The sequence below is a fragment of the Anopheles ziemanni genome, chromosome 3 (genome assembly GCF_943734765.1).
Source record: "Anopheles ziemanni chromosome 3, idAnoZiCoDA_A2_x.2, whole genome shotgun sequence".
NCBI lineage: Eukaryota > Metazoa > Arthropoda > Insecta > Diptera > Culicidae > Anopheles > Anopheles ziemanni.
In genome coordinates, this window is record NC_080706.1 from 74,686,613 (window position 1) to 74,707,401 (window position 20,789).

General features: G+C 46.9%; 2 protein-coding genes across 2 annotated transcripts; both read right to left on the minus strand.

Annotated features, from left to right (window-relative positions):
• Nucleotides 1-1,284: 1,284 nt before the first annotated feature.
• LOC131289816 (tubulin beta-1 chain) lies at nucleotides 1,285-16,112 on the minus strand. The gene is made up of 2 exons (XM_058319148.1): nucleotides 15,841-16,112; nucleotides 1,285-2,724 (listed from the first exon to the last, which is right to left on the minus strand). The coding sequence occupies exons 1-2, from the start codon at nucleotides 15,895-15,897 to the stop codon at nucleotides 1,438-1,440; spliced, it is 1,344 nt and encodes a 447-aa protein (XP_058175131.1). The 5' UTR covers nucleotides 15,898-16,112; the 3' UTR covers nucleotides 1,285-1,437.
• A 2,771-nt stretch (nucleotides 16,113-18,883) lies between these two features.
• On the minus strand, nucleotides 18,884-20,340 carry LOC131285462 (uncharacterized). The gene is made up of 3 exons (XM_058314317.1): nucleotides 20,073-20,340; nucleotides 19,500-19,748; nucleotides 18,884-19,425 (listed from the first exon to the last, which is right to left on the minus strand). The coding sequence occupies exons 1-3, from the start codon at nucleotides 20,338-20,340 to the stop codon at nucleotides 18,884-18,886; spliced, it is 1,059 nt and encodes a 352-aa protein (XP_058170300.1).
• Between the last annotated feature and the right edge of the window lie 449 nt (nucleotides 20,341-20,789).

The following is a 20,789-nucleotide window of genomic DNA, read 5'->3' on the forward strand; positions in this document are numbered from 1 at the left end:
TAAACCGTGTCCCGCCCCCACAAGGACGAGTCACGCGCGGCAGTTGTGTGTTGTTGTTGTTGTTGTTTCACGTACGTGCGCTAGTTTGGTCTTTGATTTTTCCTTAATTCCTCTTGGCGAACAATGAATGTAGTAAATGATGATCGTATGAGACGGTTGGCGGAGGAGGGGGGGGAATAATAATGCATAACGTGCATAACACACGCACGCACACACCCACACACGCACACAGCCCCACAACACATCGGCGATGTGTGCGCAAACACGGGATGATAACGGGAGTGTCGCTTGAGGTAATACTTTAGAGCAAGCAAACACACACACACACAACGCGTGGAGATTATACTCTGTTGGCAGCAATCTGGGAAATACTATTTATGCCCTCTCTCTCTCCCTCTTTTTAAAGCAAGTGAAGCGTTGGGGAATGGAAGAGAACTACCTAAGAAAGCACTAAACCAACACAAACCACTAATCCCTGAACTGACTTTAAGAGTAATGAATGCCGATTCGGTTCGAAATATCCTTGCCGAAGCCAGAATATTCACCACCAAAATCGAATGAAACGAAATCAGAAAGCCAGCTTGGACGAGATCGAAGTCTAGGCTGGAAAAGTAAGCTCAAATATAATAAATACAAGGATGTTCTCCGTGTTCTCCTGTTCCGCGGATATCCCCCGCACGCCCCACAATGCCGGTGGAAAATGGTCTTTCAACTCCTCCTCCTCCTATGACTTAGTTTTAAACTTTGTTCTTTTGCGTTTCCCGTGGACACATTGTTATCCTTCTAGGTGATGTTGGTTGATGTTGTGGCGGTAAAGATCCCGATCTTTGTGATCCTCCTTCCAGGATGGGTGTAAAACATGTGTGTTCAGTGTGTACGTGTGTGGTGAGAGATGATGGTGGACTTGATCTCTCTGTGTTGGTGTGTGTGTGTGTGGTGTCGTTTTGTTGTGAGTTGATCGTTTTTAAGATGTTGGAAGGAGACTAAGCAGTATAATAGCAAGGAGCATATATGTATTATATATAACAACGAGGGACACGCTTGGAGGACAAACACACAACAGAGGCGCGCATATATCGAACAACAAAAAAAACAGGACGTCTTCGTCGTCGTCGTCGTGTGTGTGTTTGAAACAGAGAGAGGGAGCTCGCTCACGCGGCGGTTGTACCGCCCCGGGGGGAGTCGTCGAGTGCGCACTTCAGAAATGCTCCTGCTGTTGTTTACAAGCTGCTGCGGATGTGATGAACCGATGCTGCTGTTACTGCTGCTGTTGCTGCTGCTGGTGGGGCGGCGATGTTGTTGCGGTGGCGCCGGGAAACGGGGACGATGACGGCCACGAAGAAGAAGAAGAAGGCAGCTAGGGGGAAGGAGAAAGTTGTTGCGAATGTTGGTGAAGAAGGGGAGAGAGAAGAAGGTGTGACACGTGAGAAGCACATCTTAGTTCTCGTCAACCTCGGCCTCCTGCTCCTCGTCGAACTCGGCGTCCTCGTCGGCGGTCGCCTCCTGGTACTGCTGGTACTCGGACACCAGATCGTTCATGTTGCTCTCGGCCTCGGTGAACTCCATCTCGTCCATGCCCTCGCCGGTGTACCAATGCAAGAAAGCCTTACGACGGAACATAGCGGTGAACTGCTCGGAGATGCGCTTGAACAGCTCCTGGATGGCGGTCGAGTTGCCGATGAAGGTGGCCGACATCTTCAGTCCTCGCGGCGGAATATCACAGACGGCGGTCTTGACGTTGTTCGGGATCCACTCGACGAAGTAGCTGCTGTTCTTGTTCTGGATGTTCAGCATCTGCTCATCCACCTCCTTCATCGACATGCGGCCGCGGAAGACGGCGGCGACCGTCAGGTAGCGACCGTGGCGCGGATCGCACGCGGCCATCATGTTCTTGGCATCGAACATCTGTTGCGTCAGCTCCGGCACGGTCAGTGCGCGGTACTGTTGCGAGCCACGGGACGTCAGCGGCGCGAATCCGGGCATGAAGAAGTGCAGACGTGGGAACGGCACCATGTTGACGGCCAGCTTGCGCAGATCGGCGTTCAGCTGACCCGGGAACCGCAGGCAGGTGGTGACGCCGGACATCGTCAGCGAGACGAGATGGTTCAGATCGCCGTACGTCGGTGTCGTCAGCTTCAGCGTGCGGAAGCAGATGTCGTAGAGAGCTTCGTTATCGATACAGTACGTCTCGTCGGTGTTCTCGACCAGCTGGTGCACGGAGAGGGTGGCGTTGTACGGCTCGACGACGGTATCTGATACCTTTGGCGATGGGACGACCGAGTATGTGTTCATGATTCTGTCCGGGTACTCCTCACGGATCTTGGAGATCAGCAGCGTGCCCATGCCGGAGCCGGTACCACCTCCGAGCGAGTGCGTCAGCTGGAATCCCTGCAGGCAGTCGCACGATTCGGCCTCCTTGCGCACAACATCCAGCACGGAGTCGACCAGCTCGGCACCCTCGGTGTAATGGCCCTTGGCCCAGTTGTTACCGGCACCGGACTGTCCGAAGACGAAGTTGTCCGGGCGGAAGATCTGTCCGAATGGGCCCGAGCGGACCGAGTCCATGGTGCCCGGCTCCAGATCGACCAGCACGGCGCGCGGCACGTACTTGCCACCGGAGGCCTCATTGTAGTACACGTTGATGCGCTCTAGCTGCAGGTCGGAGTCGCCATGGTATCCGCCGGTCGCGTCGATACCGTGCTCATCGGAGATAATTTCCCAGAACTAGTCGCAAAAGGGAGGAAACAAAAGGAATAACGTTAACTTCAACATATTATGCTACACACAACAGATAATCGAATAATTTAGACGTATCCCTCAGGGAATAAGTAAAATGATCCTCTCCTCACCAAGAACCGAGAATTCGTCGGTGTGACTCATCGAATACTCTTCTCTTCGGTAGACAAAGGATACACCGCCGATAGAATGACTCATCGGTCTCTATAGTCGAAGGGAGGCCGTCGACACACCAAACGGAAATCGGACGGAAAAACTTTATTTGCCATGCACGTAATTGATTGCTTCCCACCAGACCACCACCCCTCTGTTCTTCCTCCTATTGTTTCAGGCAAACTCTAGCGAAATTACATTAGGAGACATCTATATAATGTCCACCTTTTCTTCGTTTGTGCCCCCCGTATAGCGCGTAGGCCACACGTCCCAGTGGTATTAAAATGCCGGTGTTGCTCGCCGCCGTCTGGTGAATATTTCATCAACCTCTGGCGGCGCTGCCGGGAAAGCTATGGCCTCGGTCGGCCTCAATGCAACGCGAGCCTCTCTTTTCTCGTTCGATCACACAACCAACGCCCAAAGGATGAAATGGAGTTTGCCAAAGTGGAACAATGGCCAAAAAAAAAACAAGCAGGAATCGGATGCGGTGAGCGATTCTCCATTCGTTTGGATCGATATTCTCTTTCTCCTTCACTTGGGAGCCAGCCCCTGGTAACATTTGAAATTCAACAAGGACCAACCAGAGTGGGGTTGTGCGCATGCCCAGTCACAAGTACATCACCTCATGCCTTTTCGAGAGCGAGTCCCAACGGAGACCCATGGCCCTGGGACGTGGAAATTCAGGACGATGAACTTCCCCCGTCGCACCGAAACGCCGTCCCCACGGTTAAGACCTACTACCAATTTTCTTACTCACGGGGAAAATTCGCGTGAGTCACCCTTGATGTTAGCTGGGGCATGGAAAATCCGTTTGGCGGTCCAAATCGTGGGTCACTATCACCCTTTCTTTCGACATATTTTCCGACGTAATTAAGGTTAAAGTGTTTGAATTCGCTCGACTCCAGCACAACACACCCCAAAAGAAAAGGGCCGCCGCGCTCGTTTCTACTTCTCAGTTTCCCAAACAAACATTAAACGGTATCGTAGCAGCAAATGTGTGGTACGCGTCCCCTAAGGGAGGGAAAAGAACACATACACAGCAACGATGAAACCCCGAAGTATAAGGAATTTATGGGTCCCACCGATTATCACACTCACGACGGCCCTTTGATGCCGATAGCCTCAATTCAATAATGATTGCTTCTTGGCCGCTAAGCTAAGTAGAATATGATGGGGTTGGGCCTCGCCCTGTCCGATAAATATCTAGACGAGAAACGGGCTTTTGTGCTGCTTGGCGTTTTGTTGTGGTAACGGACACACTACTTTTCACCATGGTAGTGTGTGCGCTCCCACGCCGAGGAAAGTAAGCAAATTCTAAATGGCATGTATGGTGGGGACAACGAGCACCTGAGAGAAAAACCTTGCCTCTATTTTGCTTGAAGAAGATGAAAGAAGTGGGAAAGTTTTTGCATTTTTATTTTCTCCCCCCAAGGGATGAAGAAGTTTCCACGCCACAGCTCCAAGTGCTGGCACACCCGAGGGAAGGCGCGATATGTCAAAGAGAAGCTCTGATTTACGTGGAACCACGTCATCCTTTTGGGGGGGAAAAAGACCTCATCTGACACCCAACCCCAGCAAGCACAAGACATAATCTTCCGAGAGCCAGTTTTTGAAGAAAAAAAATTGCTGTCTAAAGCAAAGAAGCATCAAAGGTCGTTTCCATAATTCATTTTTATTCATTTTTCCCACTCGCTACCCTCCGCTACACCTCACGACGTCGTTCAAAACCCTCCCCCCTTCTCCTCACTCAGCTAAACGTGCTTCCGAGAGCTCTCCCATCAGCAGAAAACCCGGGCGAGCAGCACGGTGATGGCCATAAATGGAGAAAAAATATACCCGCGATGGCCACAAACGGGGGCCCACAACAAACTGACTCAACCGACACACAGCAATCTAGCGCAATGGCCAAATTTGCATATGCGCTAACAAATACAAGAAAAGGGGCGGCCTGAGTTCAACGGAAGAAAAAAGAAAAACGTGGAAAAATATACACGATATGTATATGTGGTTTTTGCTGCAGATTTCTCGCGTGAGTTTGAAATATCCAAGCTTTTTTCACCGGGTACAAATATAGGTTTTTTTTAAAGTTATTTCGTAGAAACCTCCTAAAAAAACAATTTATTTAGGTTTTCTTTCATTTTGGGAAGTAAATTTTGCTTGGTGTTCGTCCTTTCCAAAACACTTTTTTAAAAGTAAAACTCCACGCAATGAGAACGACGACCTCCACACGAAGAGGCTTCTCACCATGATGATGATGGTGATGATAGGAACATCCGATTTATATTTTATGGTGATGACCGTCGTAGTTAAGACACACAACACAGCTCTTCTGCTGCCGTATCTTTACAACCACAACAATCTTGTGAGGAGAGTTTACGATTCGCGATGATGTCACCGCTGAAGCGTGTGCGATAATGTGTCGTACACAGCCAGCCGTCTCTTTCCCGAAATATAATGGTGATCGTTATCAACCTAACACATTGGGAAACCATCTCTAGAAGTGAAAAAAATCAAAGCACAAATAAGAACGATCGTGGGTGAGATTTGGAACAGCATTTCCAAAGTCATGCAGGATGACGAGGATGTGAAAATGGGTGACACAAAATCGAGTCACCAGAAAATGCTACAAAAAGCACATGTTCGTCGAATAAATAATAATGATCGCATCAGTAATATTAGTAACATGATCGCAACGAAGCAGCAGCATTATTCAACCGCAGGAGAGAACGCGACTGTCACGTGAAAGTAGAAGTACTGGTGGCTTGTGTGTACCGGTCATCAGTTAGATTCATCGGTTACAAACGGACACACACGTCATCGGCCCCGCACGCAATTGAGAGTAACCAGTACGCGCGTCCGGGGCTGATGTCACCACGACATCTCGACCCGCGGACTTTTTAGCCTTCCACGTAAACCGAGCCTCGACTTATGCAATGAAGATGGATTGTAAAGGCTACCTAACCTAACACTACACGAGAGTTAATTGAGATGTTGCAGGCGATTCTTCTTCATTAAACTTTATTACCAGTCCCCAGTCGTTAAGGTAAGGGTTGGGTTGTTTGCTGTCGAAGGCGTAGGAGAAATAAAATACATACGCTCAACCAACACCCGTCGGACGAGAAGCTGCAGCAGCTTCTAGTGATAAGCTAAAGCAAACGTATTTCTTCTACACCAATGTTGCGTTATTCTGATAGGAGAGCAAAACATTTGCTACGAATCGCTAAAATAAACACAGGTGCAAAAAAAGCGTGCACGAAATGCATGAAAGTGCAAAAACCAAAAGCTGGAAAAGAAGACTATACAGCACTCGAGATTACGATGTCCACTTTAGAGTTGAACAAATACGGTTCTTGTTTTACTCTGCGCTGTTCTTATTCTGAAGTGCTCCCGAATCCATTTTTCTTTTCCGGGAAAACATTCTTGCAACACGACGTGCAAACGTTGATGGTGAAGCTGTTAGTTATCTAAGGCAATCTGTTGCCAACGTCTAAATCTTATCAACTTTCAATATAATGATGATAAACATCTGAAGCGATAAAAAGTGTTCAGTACGGTCAAGTACCATTCCACGCGAACCGTCATACCCACATTTCGGCTTGTTAATCTTTCCCTACATTAAATGTATTTTTATTTACACGTAAAAATTTTGATCAGTTAGCAGGAAAACAAAAATCGGGGAGTTGATGAAACAAACCTTAATCGTGGTAGATTAGAGGAGGCCGCCACTAAGACTTACTTATTTGATAAATCAATCGCGGACGTAAATATTTAGATGATCATTTTTATTCCACTCAGTAAAAGGAAGGGTACCATTTCCTTCGTACGTTTTCGCCATACAATATCGGTATTTGAGAATTGAAAATCTATATTTGTCTTTACTTCCTCTCCTTCCGTTTGCTATTTGGGGGGAGAGGCTTCCTTTTAGGGATCTCCGGTCAACAAACTATTTTTAGTCATGGGGTTCCTACCTGACGATGAATCTTTTTAATCCGTCTTTTCCCCCTCCTGGTTATTTGGAGGAAAAGCAACAAGCTGCCGGACGGAAGTAGTGACTAATGAAAAATAATGTTTACCATACCTATGCATCATCAGTGTCCCCGAAAAAAAACCTTAAGCTATGACAGTAAACATCTTGCAACCTGTCACACGCCTGTGGTGACTTTTTTCGACATCTTCATCCAAGCTTAGGTTCAAAAGAAAAACAAAATAGAAACGTTTCCTCGCCCGCTCTACAATTATTTAAACAATCATCCCCAAAAATATTTCACCAACTGTTCCCACAGGTTCGACGAGAAAAGGTTTTCCTCTTTCTCATCCGTAAATTATGGCTCGTGTTTTATCATTCCGCGGAGAAAGTTTCAGCCGGCAGTTTTCGTTGCATTTTTGGGGTTGCGCCTCCGACAAGCGCACAAAACGACAACAACGGGAATGGAGAGAAGAAGAGACTGCATTTCACCGGACGTCATACAGCGCGTCGTGAAAGATTGATCGTAAGTGCCACGCCACGGCCGCCATCCTCTTTTTGTCCCGCCATGTGATGCATATTTTCCCTTAAAATGATCTTCAACAAGCTTCATTAAGGAAACGCAGAGTGGAGAAGGGCGAGGAATGAAGCCAACATCATGCCACGCCATCTCAACATCGGAATCAATTATGGGGTTAAAAAATATCAATAATATGTTCCTCGTCCATTTGATTGCAGCATTCACCCCTCTTCATCACCCCGGACGGACATGACGAATTATTCCCTTTCGAAAAACGGAAAAATTGTTCGCGTGTGGATGGGCGGGCGGGAAATGAAATTCCACGGAAAAGAAACTGCACTTCATCAAATAGAAATATCGTGTTAGAAGGCGGAAGGAAGACGTGAACAACCCACACGTGGAGGTTGGTGCGGTGCACACGAGCCACCAATCTTGGGCAATTAACGAAATATTCCTCCTCCTTTCGCTGCGCCCAGCGAACTTTCGGATTTATTTCCTTCCTTCCCTACGGGGGCCCCCCCTCACAGGAGAGAATGTGTGTGCATATTGATTTTCTTGATGAACCTTTTTTCACTGCAATACTTACGGAGGAGAGGAGACCAATCCGTTTGATTTTCAACGGTAATTCACTGAATACTTCAAATTCCTTTAACCGAAACGGACCCTTCACTTCAGTGTGTGCATCTAAAATTATGTTTTAATTGCTTTTGTGAAATGAAACAAATTGACTCCACTTTCTTTGCTTTTCCTTGCTCCTATATCTCCCTCCATTTGTTCAAGCTTTTAGGTACTAATAAATTAATGTATTAGATTTTTCTTATGATGTGCAGGTTTTGTCCCAATTAAATTCGACACGTTTCTTCTCTCCTCACATCACATAAAAACCTTCGCCCACCTTCAACCAACAAGTAGTAACGACGTTGCGCTTCGTGAACATTAATTGTCTGTTCTAATGCAGCTGGCTCCGTTACCATCAACGCATCGGATCAGGCGAAGGTTAAACGATTGGGAGCAACATAGTTTATGCTGCTGCTACTGGTTTCATCGCGATGTATTATAGTGTGTTCCATGCTGCACGCTTGAACGATTCTCTGGAATAAAAAATATGATAATGGGCCGAACAGAGCACGTATCTGGAGAAGACGGAACCATTCCGAACGTATAGCTCTGTACCACAGTACTACACCGAAAGGCATTCTCGATCTTCCATTTATGGTTTTGCTCCCCAAATAAATGCCGAACTTTATTTACTTCAATTTCGGCTCGCCTTTTGCGCGCAGTCAATAATAAAATCCATATACGAGAAGAAAACATAATGGAGTGAACACACCCAAAGCTCTTCTCGTCCCTATGGACGATTTCTACAGCATAACCGCATCCATTTCCGGAAGATGAAACAAAAATTGGCATGCACCACTTCCGTGATGTTCTTTTAAAAATGCACTTTCTCCAAAATGAAAGAGTCGCAAAAAAGAGACGATGATTGTACATGGAAAAATATCAATTTGATTGAAATGGTTTTTTTTAAAGAAATTCACTTATTCCGCTCTATTTCAATTACAAAAGACATAAAAACTTCAGTGTCGGCGGCGCGTTGTTCTTAGTAAAGAAAGATTGGCCCCCAGTGGCCACGAAATACCCTGATAGCATCTCTCTTCCACCGAGTGAGTAATCCTCGTTAATCATTTTTCCAATCATTTCGATCCCGCGAGCTTCCGTCCGCCAGACGCTTCTTCTCTTTTGCGGTCGAGGAAACACGGGCCAGGGCCAGCCAGTCAGCCAGCCAGCGCCATATTGAACACGGGACGGAATTCGGCACGCTTCGCTGGGTGAGATAATCGGTTTATTTAAAAAGCTATATTCATTTCCCTTCCACCATCTTCCTCTGAAGGGGATGCCGGTCAACCCGGTGTGGTGGTTGCGATTTTCTGCAAGCCGCTATCGCTCCTCGTGTTTTCGCATACCGGTGGTGATTTTGTTTGCGCTGCGATTGTTTCTTCGCATCAAATTTGCGATCATTTCATGCCCTTCTCCTGCAAAACACACATACACACAGATAAAATGATCGAAACTACGAATGAGTGTATATTTCATCTTTCTTTACCGAAGGAAATATGTAGATTCAACATAATCGAGGGGCATTGTATAGAGTGTACTGGGGAGGAGGGCGGCCAAGAAATCATCACTGTCGGACGCCGACGTGGAGAGGAATGATCCGTCTTTCCGTTTTCAAACCACACACACACACCTTTACCATTCTCCCCCTTCCTCTCATGAGCCGGCAAAATGTGCAGCATGACGCACATGCGCATGCTTCTCAGCGAAAAAGCCGGTACCGGGTACGATCGGCTACAACAACCCTCCCAACTTTGTAAGCCGATGTAAATGTCGAGAGATGATGATGTGTTCAAAAGCCGGTTCTCGTCCGGACGCCGGGCAGCAAAATGCGTTTTCGAGGAACACGTTTTCCTTCCGTCGGCCGAACATGCGCCTGAAAGCAATAAATATCGCATCGTTCGTCGGTTTTCTCCTGCTTGAGAAAAAGCGCATGAACCCCGTCGCTTCACCACCTTTGACGCAGACACAGAGTAGGTCAAGCACGACACACATCACCTTTTTGTCTTCTTTCCCCTTGCGCGGCGAGGAAAAATGTGAACCTATCTGAAGAAGAGATATTTTCGACGTTTGTAGGCGAGTGTATTTTGTCGTCAATGAGGAAATTATTTTCTGACAACAAAATCGAGTCAAACCGTGACTCTTCTGTTACGGCGTGCTTCCGCTTTCTTCTGTCCGCTTACATTAATGAATGAATAGTTATCGTTTTGAAATGCCAACCAAGAAAGAAAATATAGGAAAATAAAAAGTAACATTGATCTTCTTTGAATGCAGCGTTGGATTGAAAAGTGACCACAACAAAAAGAGTACCACAACTTTCATCTCCGCTTGGCAGCAACACCTAGTGTCAAATACCGCTTCGCTTTTGCCCCCATTCCCACGAAAAATCGGAGGAAAATGGATTAAAAATCGGATCAAACGTTCATGGGGAGGGGAGGGTGAAAATGAAATATTTCCATTTGATTGTTTTCCTTTCACGATGGAAGAAGTTGGATTTGCTGGTGGAGTACACCATTTACTTCTTTAATCCCCTAGAGGTGCTGGGCTGCGGCTTGTTTTTCCGTGGAGAAAATAGAAGATATGATGACATTAAGCAGTCTTCTACGAGAAATGGACATGACATGAACTATGGAGGTAAAAACCCTCTAAGGTAAAGATTAAGGTTATCTTTTGTCTATCTCATTTGTGAATAAATTCCTCCGTCTTCTGGTCGGGCAAACCGCATCATCCCACGGATTGGGCTTGGGAAAGGGCTAGGAAATTGAATTCATCTGACCACGCTTTTCTATATCCATCTCTAGAGAGAAAAAGCTTCCAAGTAAATGGATGTACACCCAACAGCCCACTCACAACATTCCATCGTCGAAGTGACCGGCACAAAAAGTCTTCTACTGTGAAGGTGATTTCTCCCTCTCGTCTGGGGGAAAGGTCAACCTCCGGCTGATAGAGCCCGGTTCCGTCGGCAACTAATAATCTACCCGCCCACTGCTGATTGGCTCGATTGAACTTGGTTTGATGTTGGTCGGAAACTCGTCAAGACTGGATGTTCCATAGATCTGTTCCCTTTTTTCAGCCCTTCGTTCTCTTTTTGTCTTGCAGCCATGCCGTTATCGACAGCATAGGGACACACAGAGAGACCGCCATCCATATGCCATTTCCCTACCATAAGGTGTACAAAATCCTCAGTAATGCTTCCATCGGGGATGGGGTCCAGATGGTTCCATCACCATGTTGTTGATGGAAACAAGGGATGGTAGAATGCATTTTCTTGTCATTTTCGAAAAAAAGGTTCCAACCGAATGATGATTGCCGGAGGACTTCCTCCTTTTCTGCTTCTGCTGAGCAAATGTAATGACATGACAGTAGAGACAGGTTTTCCATCTCCGGTGCGGGGACCGATCTGGATGCTAAAAATACAGAAGTGTTAGTAGCAGCAAAACGTAGCACAGACAAAAGATACCACCGTTTTATGCTGTGCTCCATCGAGCACAACATACACGGAGCCGAGGGACAAAAAAGAACCGGCGAGAAGGGATAGTGAAGAAACATTGCTGGCAGGTTGGGAGAAAGTACAGTTATAGGCAGCTTTAGACTTCTCCCCGACCCGTTTCCTCTTTCGTGCGAGCTTCATACTTCTCTTGCCCACGGAACTTCTCACTAGAGGCCGATGTTTTCCACGCCATAAAACTGCACACAAGACCATCGCCATCATCATCATCATCGTCGTCGTCGTCATTTTGCCTCTTTCTCCGATGAAACGTGGCCGGGCTTTAGAGAGGAGATGTAGTATATAAAATTCGCCTTTTGCTTCCGAGTCAACGATTCGCTACGCCCGAATGGCGCAAAGTAGCTTCGACCCCCCCGTTTATGCTCGCACTGTTGCCACCTACGGGAACTGACCACCGTATCTCCGCCACCAAGGGGGCTAGAGAGTGTGTGTGTGTGTGTCGAGCTAAAAACGGGATCCATGTTCCCACACGCAGGAGCAAAAAAACGATTTACTGCGCGCCAGAGAGCCAGCGTTCGGTGGCCTCCAAAACGGCATTCCAAACACGAGCAGGAATGTGTGCCGTTGGCTGCCTTGCTGCCTCAAGAGAATATACCCACCGTGAAGAAGTTTGTTGGTGTGCCAAAAAGGTACCCACCACTTACCCCCAAAGCATCCGCCGGCGAGCCGGGGTGTTGCTGAGTGGGACACACACGACGGGGATGGTAGTACATTCCATTCCCTAAGTCAATGACGACGATGTTGTTGAGGCCAGAGCGACTATCTTCTATCCCTTCCTGTTCTTGCAGCCTATGCTAGAGGAGCTTGCCACACCTCGAATTGCAAGTACCAACCATTTTCTTTCGCCATCCCAAACGGGGAGAAATTGCCTTACCCCTTGTGGTTCCTTTCCTTTTTCTCTTGCTTTCCGTGCCGTTACAGAGCCACTGCCCGCCACCATCGCAGTGTGACTCTATTTCGATCTCTTTATTTGTAAATTTAAATTTGCAGCACAGTTAGGTTTTGGATGAGAAACTACTGTGTTTGCCCACCCCTGTGCTCTACCTACAGGGAGTGCGCGATGGAGGATAGATCCCCGTTAGTTTTGCGTTCCCGGTTCCGTGACTTCCGCCAAACGCCAATTCGTTTGGAACCCCCGTTGTTTTCCTTCTTCCTCCCCCTTTGGAGTGTATTTTTGCGATTCGCGTAAAAACAGTTACGATTTAACACGCGGGATCTAGAGTGAGATCTAAACTAAGTCTATTTTTCTTACGCTATCGCTCTTCATTTATCGATCGCTTATTCCGTTCGAACACAGTACCATTGAAGTACGTTTTGTTTTACGACCCCCCTCTTCTGCTGCCGATTTTATAGCCCGTTTCTTAGCTAATCGAATCGCGCATTTTAATCACGAGCATCATGTACTCGGTTCCACACGCACGTTTTCCGGGCCGAAGCTTAGACACGCCTTTGGGAGAAAAACGTGGATTTGAATCGTGTGAAAACGTGGAATTAGTACGTGGCCACCGGCGTTGGGCGTTGTACCCAACCGCTTCGGCGTGCCTTACCATCGATTCTTCTTTCTTCTTGCCCTGTGCTCTGCCGGCGAAAAATGTGGTAAACGGTAAGGAAAACCGGGACTTTTCTACCGGTGCGCGCTAGGGAGGTGGTGATCATCGTCGGCGTCGTCGTTGCCGTCGTGGAAAATCATCCATCCGGCGATAGAAAACAGGGCCAGGCTAAACGGAGCGGCACTAAAGTGAAAAGTTGGTGCATCGATGCAGGAGAGAAAGGGGGCGTCGTCGTCATGTACCAGGGGGGTTTATAGTCGACACACACCCGATGATGATGACGATGACTGTCTTGCCAACGCGATTCAGAGCTAAGCCTAAGCTACACTCCACCTCAAAATACACACAACAAATGGATTACGGATTAGTTTCCTTTCTAAAATTAGCCACGCCAGGCGCTGATGCGGTGGAAAACGCAACGAGCCTTCGACGATCGTGGAGAAGAAAAAGAGCGAACACACACAAGGCCTTCAACTTTGCGGCTTTTCTAGCAACATCCGTCAGGCTAGTTGGGTGGTGTTGCGCCCGGATGATCCCTAGGTCCGTCTCAAAGAACCCCATCAGGAATCATGTCTTTCGGAGAGCATTTTCCAACCCAAGCACGACTCGAGGCACCCGAAAAAAGACATTAAACAGATGCACGGTAAGATCGCACCTAAAAGAAGGAGAAGCTTGATTCTAAATTTTCCTTTTCTGTGCATCATTACCATCGACAACCACCACACGTGGATGAAGAGCAGAGACCATGTACGACCGCCGCACGTCGTTAGGCGATGATACTTGACAAATTGACACCATTTGGAGTGCGACATCCCAACATGCAACTGGGAAAACGCATCATCAGCTAACGGCGGGGGGAGAAAGAAGAAAATTATCCCCCTCTCGAGGCACACACACTAAAATTAGTTCGGGACAGAAGCGATCGATTTTCCGATGGAAAATGTCTCGCGAAGAAAACATTTAATTGGAAGTTCGTATTCGGAAAGCAGACAGGCAGGGGTTATTTTTAAAATACCTCTCCACTTCGGTAGTAAACATTCGACGTTGACGGGCATTCGACAGTCAAACTAATTGGTTGACGACGGAAAAGGGCATCGTATAAATCGTTACTTGAGAAGAAATGGCGATTGATGCCGTATAACAATTTACAGCACTATCTTTCATTGATATTTGATAGCTCGCAACGGAAAATTAGCCTTCAAAAAATGTACGATTTCATTGGATGAAAAATGCAACGACCATCTGTAGAGCGGTAACGAATTTCACCACATGGGGTTTCTTCCAAGAACGTCGATGGATTTCATCTCCATCTCTCTTCCTCCCGTATCAAGAAGCGCCCCTTCGTGTCGGACGGGATGCGTAGAATGAAGAAAAGCGATCAAGAAGGGAAACACAGCTGCCAACTCGATTTAATTCTTGATTCCTACGCGCATGGAACAAACATTCAAGTGCTATGAAAGAAATCATTACAGCATCATTCTCGCAACACGAAGCTTAATCTTTTAAAACTAACGGTTTCGTAAGTGGATTAATTAAACGAAGCAGAGATTACCCAACCCAACATAACGAAAACAATTTGATTCATCTCCAGCAACAAAAATAAAATTCTACTTAAAATTATCACCATGCGCACACGCAATGAATCGATCAACTAATGGAACGATTTATACTCAGAAAAGGAATCTTGAACGGAAACGATTCTCGCTGGACGATCCAACATGGCTTCATTTTCAAAGCAACAAGCGGTTTATACAAAATACCGGTTTACTTCTAGTTGGCATAAAAGACAAAAGTTGCTTTTAACTATACAAACTCGAAAGAGTTCGTGGAAAGTGTGCGATATTCATTCATTCGAACATTCTGTTTCGTTGGCTCATGGAATGACGCGCTTCAGAACGCACAAGCCTACGCGATCCGCGCTTTTTTGAATTCTAACGTCCCTTTTGCTAACCGTCGTTTTGCCTGCTCTAGGTGTGTGCGTGCGTCTGGCGTCATTTCAGAATACAAAATGGCCGGTTTGTATGGAGTTGGAAGAGGAAAGCGAAAAAAGAAGCGGTAAGCCATCGATCCCGGGCTTTCCTGGCGTTCCATAATGGACACAACAAGACCACGAAAATTACACGGTTCTACAGTTTTTCCATCAACTCCACATTCATGCTTCAGCCGTTTTCCTCCTTCCAGCGGCATCACACGCCGGGGCCGCAGCAACACCCGGTCGGAAAATGAAAGAGGTTAACAAACGGCCGGAGATCGTGGAACCGTCGACGTAAAACATAGGAACGAACCGGAAGCAGTTGATTGAAAAAAAAAAACTTGTGCACATACAGCAGACGGGATATAAAGCAATTTGGCACACTTCATGTTCCCCGCATCTCTTTGATTCTCAACCAATGGTCCAGACCCTATTCTTGTCTCTTTTGCTCTGCAGCCGCCGCCGCAGCGATCCACGACGCAGCTCACGAACTTCCAGAAGCAAAAAAAGCACGCCTACACTACATTTCCCAGCATGAAACTTTTATCCGTCCGTTCTTTTCTCTTTTTACACACCATCGGAATTCAACCGGAGCAAAATGCAGCATAAAACAAAGCCGGGCCTTTTCGCACGCCAAATTTAACACTTCATCATCACACAAGCCCTGGAAAGTTCATTCGCGTTCGAGATGTGCATGCAAAGGTCGGAGACCATTTTAATTTCTTTTCCGAAATTTGGCGATTTTTTCTTCCATTTTTTGCACTTCTCCGAGGGGTTCACAATGTAAAAGAAACCGACAGGAAGAGAGGCGGGAACACTTACCTTGGCTCCAATCTGGTTTCCGCACTGGCCGGCCTGAATGTGAACGATTTCTCTCATTTTGAAGTAGAGGTGTTTTTTACGGAACTTTCGTAGAAATGCACAAAATTACACTCGCAAGCGTTGCGCCGGTTCTTTTTTTCTCAGGGTGCACGGTGCACACTTTTTCACACACACGCGGCAACTGCTGCTCTCAGAAAACGGGGACAGAGTTAGAACTGCACGTCAGTACTCCTCGACGATGACACACCAAATGAGCTTGCTCGGTGCAGGTATTTCGCTTTTTGCCGTTGACAACGCCCCACACGCTTTATATAAACGCGCGTGTGCGCAGTGGTACCAACATGCGAAGAACCGTTTCGAGCCGCCGCAGCGGCATCTGACGTGTGTTGCGGAGGTTTGGGCGAGCATCTTTTTTGCTTCTCCACGTCCCCTCGGGCTTACTGGGAGCAACCTGGGGTCAAAAGTGGGTAATTTTCAATCGTATCTATTAAATTATGTCCCAATTTAGAACTTTTATTGCGATTAAAGCTGTTAAAAATGCCAAAGTTGTTTCATTCGGATAGAACCGTAAACGTCAAAATTTCGCCGCCTTCAACCTCTATTTTACGCACCTTGAACCGGTTCAAACATGGTGGCTGCGTATGTGTTCGTGCATCGATCGCTTGAAATGCGGATGGATATGTGCAATCGGAACTTGTAAAATACAGTTAGTGTAAATGTGTTCGTGCTCCAAAACCCGGTTCTCGGAGCGAAACGGTTAACCTGTTAAAAAAATGAGACGATTTGCAAATTGACAACCCTTGGATGTTTTTTTTTCAATCTTTGGTAATTCATGTTGCATTTTTGTTGTTTTTGATGCGTCCAGAAATATATGCTCCAATGCTTTTCTTAAAAGTTACACTGGTCGTAATGCTTGGTATGTTTTGTCATTTTATTTGGTCGCCGAGTTTATGCCGTCTTGCTTTCGCTTTGCATTTAGAAAGTGAGAAATAAAAAGCAATTAGGATTTTCTCTGCATAATTTTCATGGAAAACATTATTTTTCTTGGAAAGCATATCCAACCCTAGATGAACCCGGGGGCACACCAGCAAGGATCGGCAAGCAAAACACAAAAATAACAAAAACAAAAACATCCGCAAAAGCTGAAAACTCCGACGAGTTTGCGTACCGGTGATTTAGTACCCCGGTGGCAAAATTAGCATGCTTTCTCATTCTGGCGGTATCAATTGTCAATTGGACAGAACGAGAAAGCATGCTGATTTTGCCACTAGGGTAGATTTAGAAGAGAGCCCGGTCTGGGCGGGCCGTGTGCACGTTGGAAGGAGAAAGCGATAAAAACAAAGAAAATCAAGAAGCACACACCGGCGGTCCATCCTCCCACCGGGAATGTAGGCACGACTGCCAGGGCAGGGCGATGCCAGATATTTGCCTTTTAAGGAAACCAGGTCAAAGGATTGCAGGATACTCATGCGCTCATCATCGCTGTTTCGCTGACCGGCCGATGTGCTCCTTGGCGAGCGAGCGGTTTCGCATCGCCCATGAGGTCATAGTCGCACCCGGAGCCTGTGTAGGTGGTGGCACCACGGATGGGATTTTGCTTCTTCGAGCTTCGCGGGGGTGTCCGAAGCCTCCGGTGCTGTGCACAAGTCTTCTATCGAAAAAAAAGCCTGCCGTTTGTTCCAATGGCCGCCCCCGGGACGTCCGTGAGCAGAACCGGTTTTGGGGGAGCACAGATTTCCGCTGGCCACCAGCGCTTGGTGGATGTGTAGGCCGAATTATATATGCAGACACAATCGCTAGCGGACCTTGTTTGGTATAAGCGGCTCGCGGCGAGACGTAGCAGAGGACGACAGCGAATAGTGGTTATAAAAACCGAAAACGAGAAAAAACATAACTGAAGTGAACTAATACGACCAAAACGGCACATCGGAAACGCACCGGCACCGCGGCCTACACGACATCGGTGCGCAATGAGTCAGTCGACCTGGCCCGGATCCAACGCTTGCAAAGGCCCGGCCCGGCCCAGGCGGACAAGTACCCGCTCCCCGAGGGGGCATCGGAATATGCCGGCCCCTGATGGATCGATTTATTCGCGGTTTGCGTATTTGGTTCGAGTGCAGCAGTTTTCTGTCGCCGGTCGCGTAATCGGATGAAAAATGACGAATAAATTCGCCGCGCTTTTGGTCCGATAATGAGAGATGATATGTGTCGCTCATTAGTTGCATAGTTTTTATTTTTTTATTTTCTTTCGTCAGGCCACTTCGTTTTGAGTGGGAGTGAAAGGGGGAGGAAATCTTGATAAATCCTTTCCCGGCGCAAACCGACCATTCCGGGCATGTTTATTGACTTTTACGAAGGTTAAAACGATCATATTACACGAAATTTAATGTTGAGTAATTTCCACGATAGTGGTTCATTATAACGTTGTGTTTTTAATTATGTTGACTTGTTTGGAAAGTGTTTTATTGCTTTTTGGTGAGTCAATCATTAAAACGAAAACACATAAACTAGAAATTTAAACAACAAACAGCACAGTTTGTTTCAAGTACAAATAATTTAGATAATTTGGAAGTATATTTGATGTGAGTAATGCTGGTTTGAAACAAAAACACATGGAAGAAATTTTTTATTTCCTTGACTTTATCAAAGGACCCGGCATAATATCTGAAATTCAAATCTCGGTTTCAAAATAATGAAAGAGGTTACTTTCAAAACTTAGAATAAATATATTTCTGTTGTAGTTAACGGTATTCGTTGTAATACCAGAGTAACAGAACATTTCTCCCCCAATTTAGAGCTACAATTGTATTGCATTCCTACATGTTAAGACAACTTGCCAGGCCAATATTTTTCTGCACAAACTTCTACCGCTAATGCAGTGTTCCGCAGCCGATGGCGGCATCGTCACTTGATGCTTGAGGCACATGCGGCAAATCGTGGAATACATTATTTTCGGCTCGCCAAATAGCGTCTATCTGCAGCCTGTTTCCTCTGGCCTGATGAGCCATAGAATCAATTGGATCGATCGATCACCTCACCGCAATTAGGCATCCTCCGCCGAGTCGAGCTCTTCTTCGTCCACCAAGAACTCGTTCGTTGCCGACCGGAACTCGTAGCCCGGAAACTGTTCGATATCGTTCGGGCCGGGTCCAGTGCCGGTGGTACTGGAATTAGCCACGGCAGTTACGTTCACATTGAACGGATACACGGCAAACGTTGGCGAAAATAGCTGCCCGCGTACCGTAGACTTTCGCGTTTCGGTGTAACCCATCTTGAAACCCGCGGGCCAAGAGCGCACCTCCGACTCGGCAGTACAGTTGTCCGGCTTGACGCTGGCCAAGAAGTCGTGCTCGAACGCGCTGTTGTAGAGCAGTGTGCAGACACCGTGCGAGCCCCAAGGCGACAGGGGGGCCGCCAGCTGATTGATGCCACAATCGCCCATGATCCAGTCCTGGTGGCAACTGGTCCGGTGGCGTGTGCCGTAGTTTCGGCTCGTGTGAATGCACTGCACGTTCTTGGCCGCCGTTCGGTGGTTCGGTGCGTTCGTATCGGAGGTGTCAAAGCCCGTACCGACGATGTCACACACTGTAAATATTGTTCAAGACAAACAAGATCTCTTATTCCACAACTTCTCCTCAATGTCTAGATAGTGAACATACCGTCAATTTCCTTCAGTTTTCGCGTCCCGTACTCCTTAGCCGCGGAGAGGACTACCTGAGCGCCAAAGCTGAACCCATACATAAAGCCATCGTCCGGGCTGAAGCCTTCTTGCTCGAGGAACTCCAGCTTCTGGCGCAATACTCCGTGAATTTCTTTGTAGTTCCGACGCAACCGGGAGTATGCGTTCAGCTGTGCGAAGCGATCGTAGTTCATGCAGATCACACAGCCTCCACGATGTTTGGTTAGATCTACATTGAAGGACAGAGAAATTTGGGTGAATCGATTCTCAAACGGCATCTTTACTGAGGCTTGGTATTTGCATTTAGCAAAATGATTCATTCTGCGTGCTCTGTAATATGTATACAAACTGCAATATTACGATAATGTTCATGGATAAGTTTTACTTAAACATAGTCGGAGTTACTAACAGTTGATAACACTTAACGTTTAGAAAGCACAGAAATACTTTATCATGAATCATTCAGAACACATTGAAAACTGTGTTTTAAATTGTGTGTTTTTACTTTTTAAAACTTCACGCTTCATCTCAGACATCAAATGCATCCACTTACTTCCTATCAGATCCTGCACAAAGTACTTATCACACCCAATCTTCCACCCGAACACGAGCACAGCGAACTTCGTGCCCGGATGGCAATCCTTATCGTACTCGTAGGTGTTGTTCTCTGCCAAATTGTAGATGTGCACCAACTCGCCGGATGAGTTGTAGTAGTTGAAGAAGATATTATCCTGATACCGATCGGCACTAGCCGGCTGGAGGATCGTCAGGAACGCTACCAGCGTCGCCGCAACGAGCAGCACGCACCGTGGACCAAACATCGCGCGTACTAATCGGTGACACCGGTGTGTTCCGGTGTGTCAAGAAACTAAAACCCAATCCGGCTGCGCGAGGGGACTTTATACATTTGTGCTTGACCTAAATTCTAAAGCCGGACCGAGTCTCAAAAAACCTCCTATTGGTATCTTCTTGGGCCAAGGGGCTCTTAGTCCCGGGGAAACAACAAATATTGGCTTCCTTCGGTCCACACCCTTCTGGATGGGTGCTTGAGATATCCACCCGGTCCTTAAGTGTTGTCGCTCGACACCGTACGCCGGGATTGATGTGACATTATCTCGAGATGTTTGAGTTCTTTTTCTTTCTCCAGACCAAACCATCCCGTCTCCAAACCCGTTACTCGACGATCGACGTTCCTTCACTGCCCTCCCTGCAATGGTTCTGGAACAGACAGTACCCTTTTTACGCCCCTGGAACGTATTCGCCTCTCTTA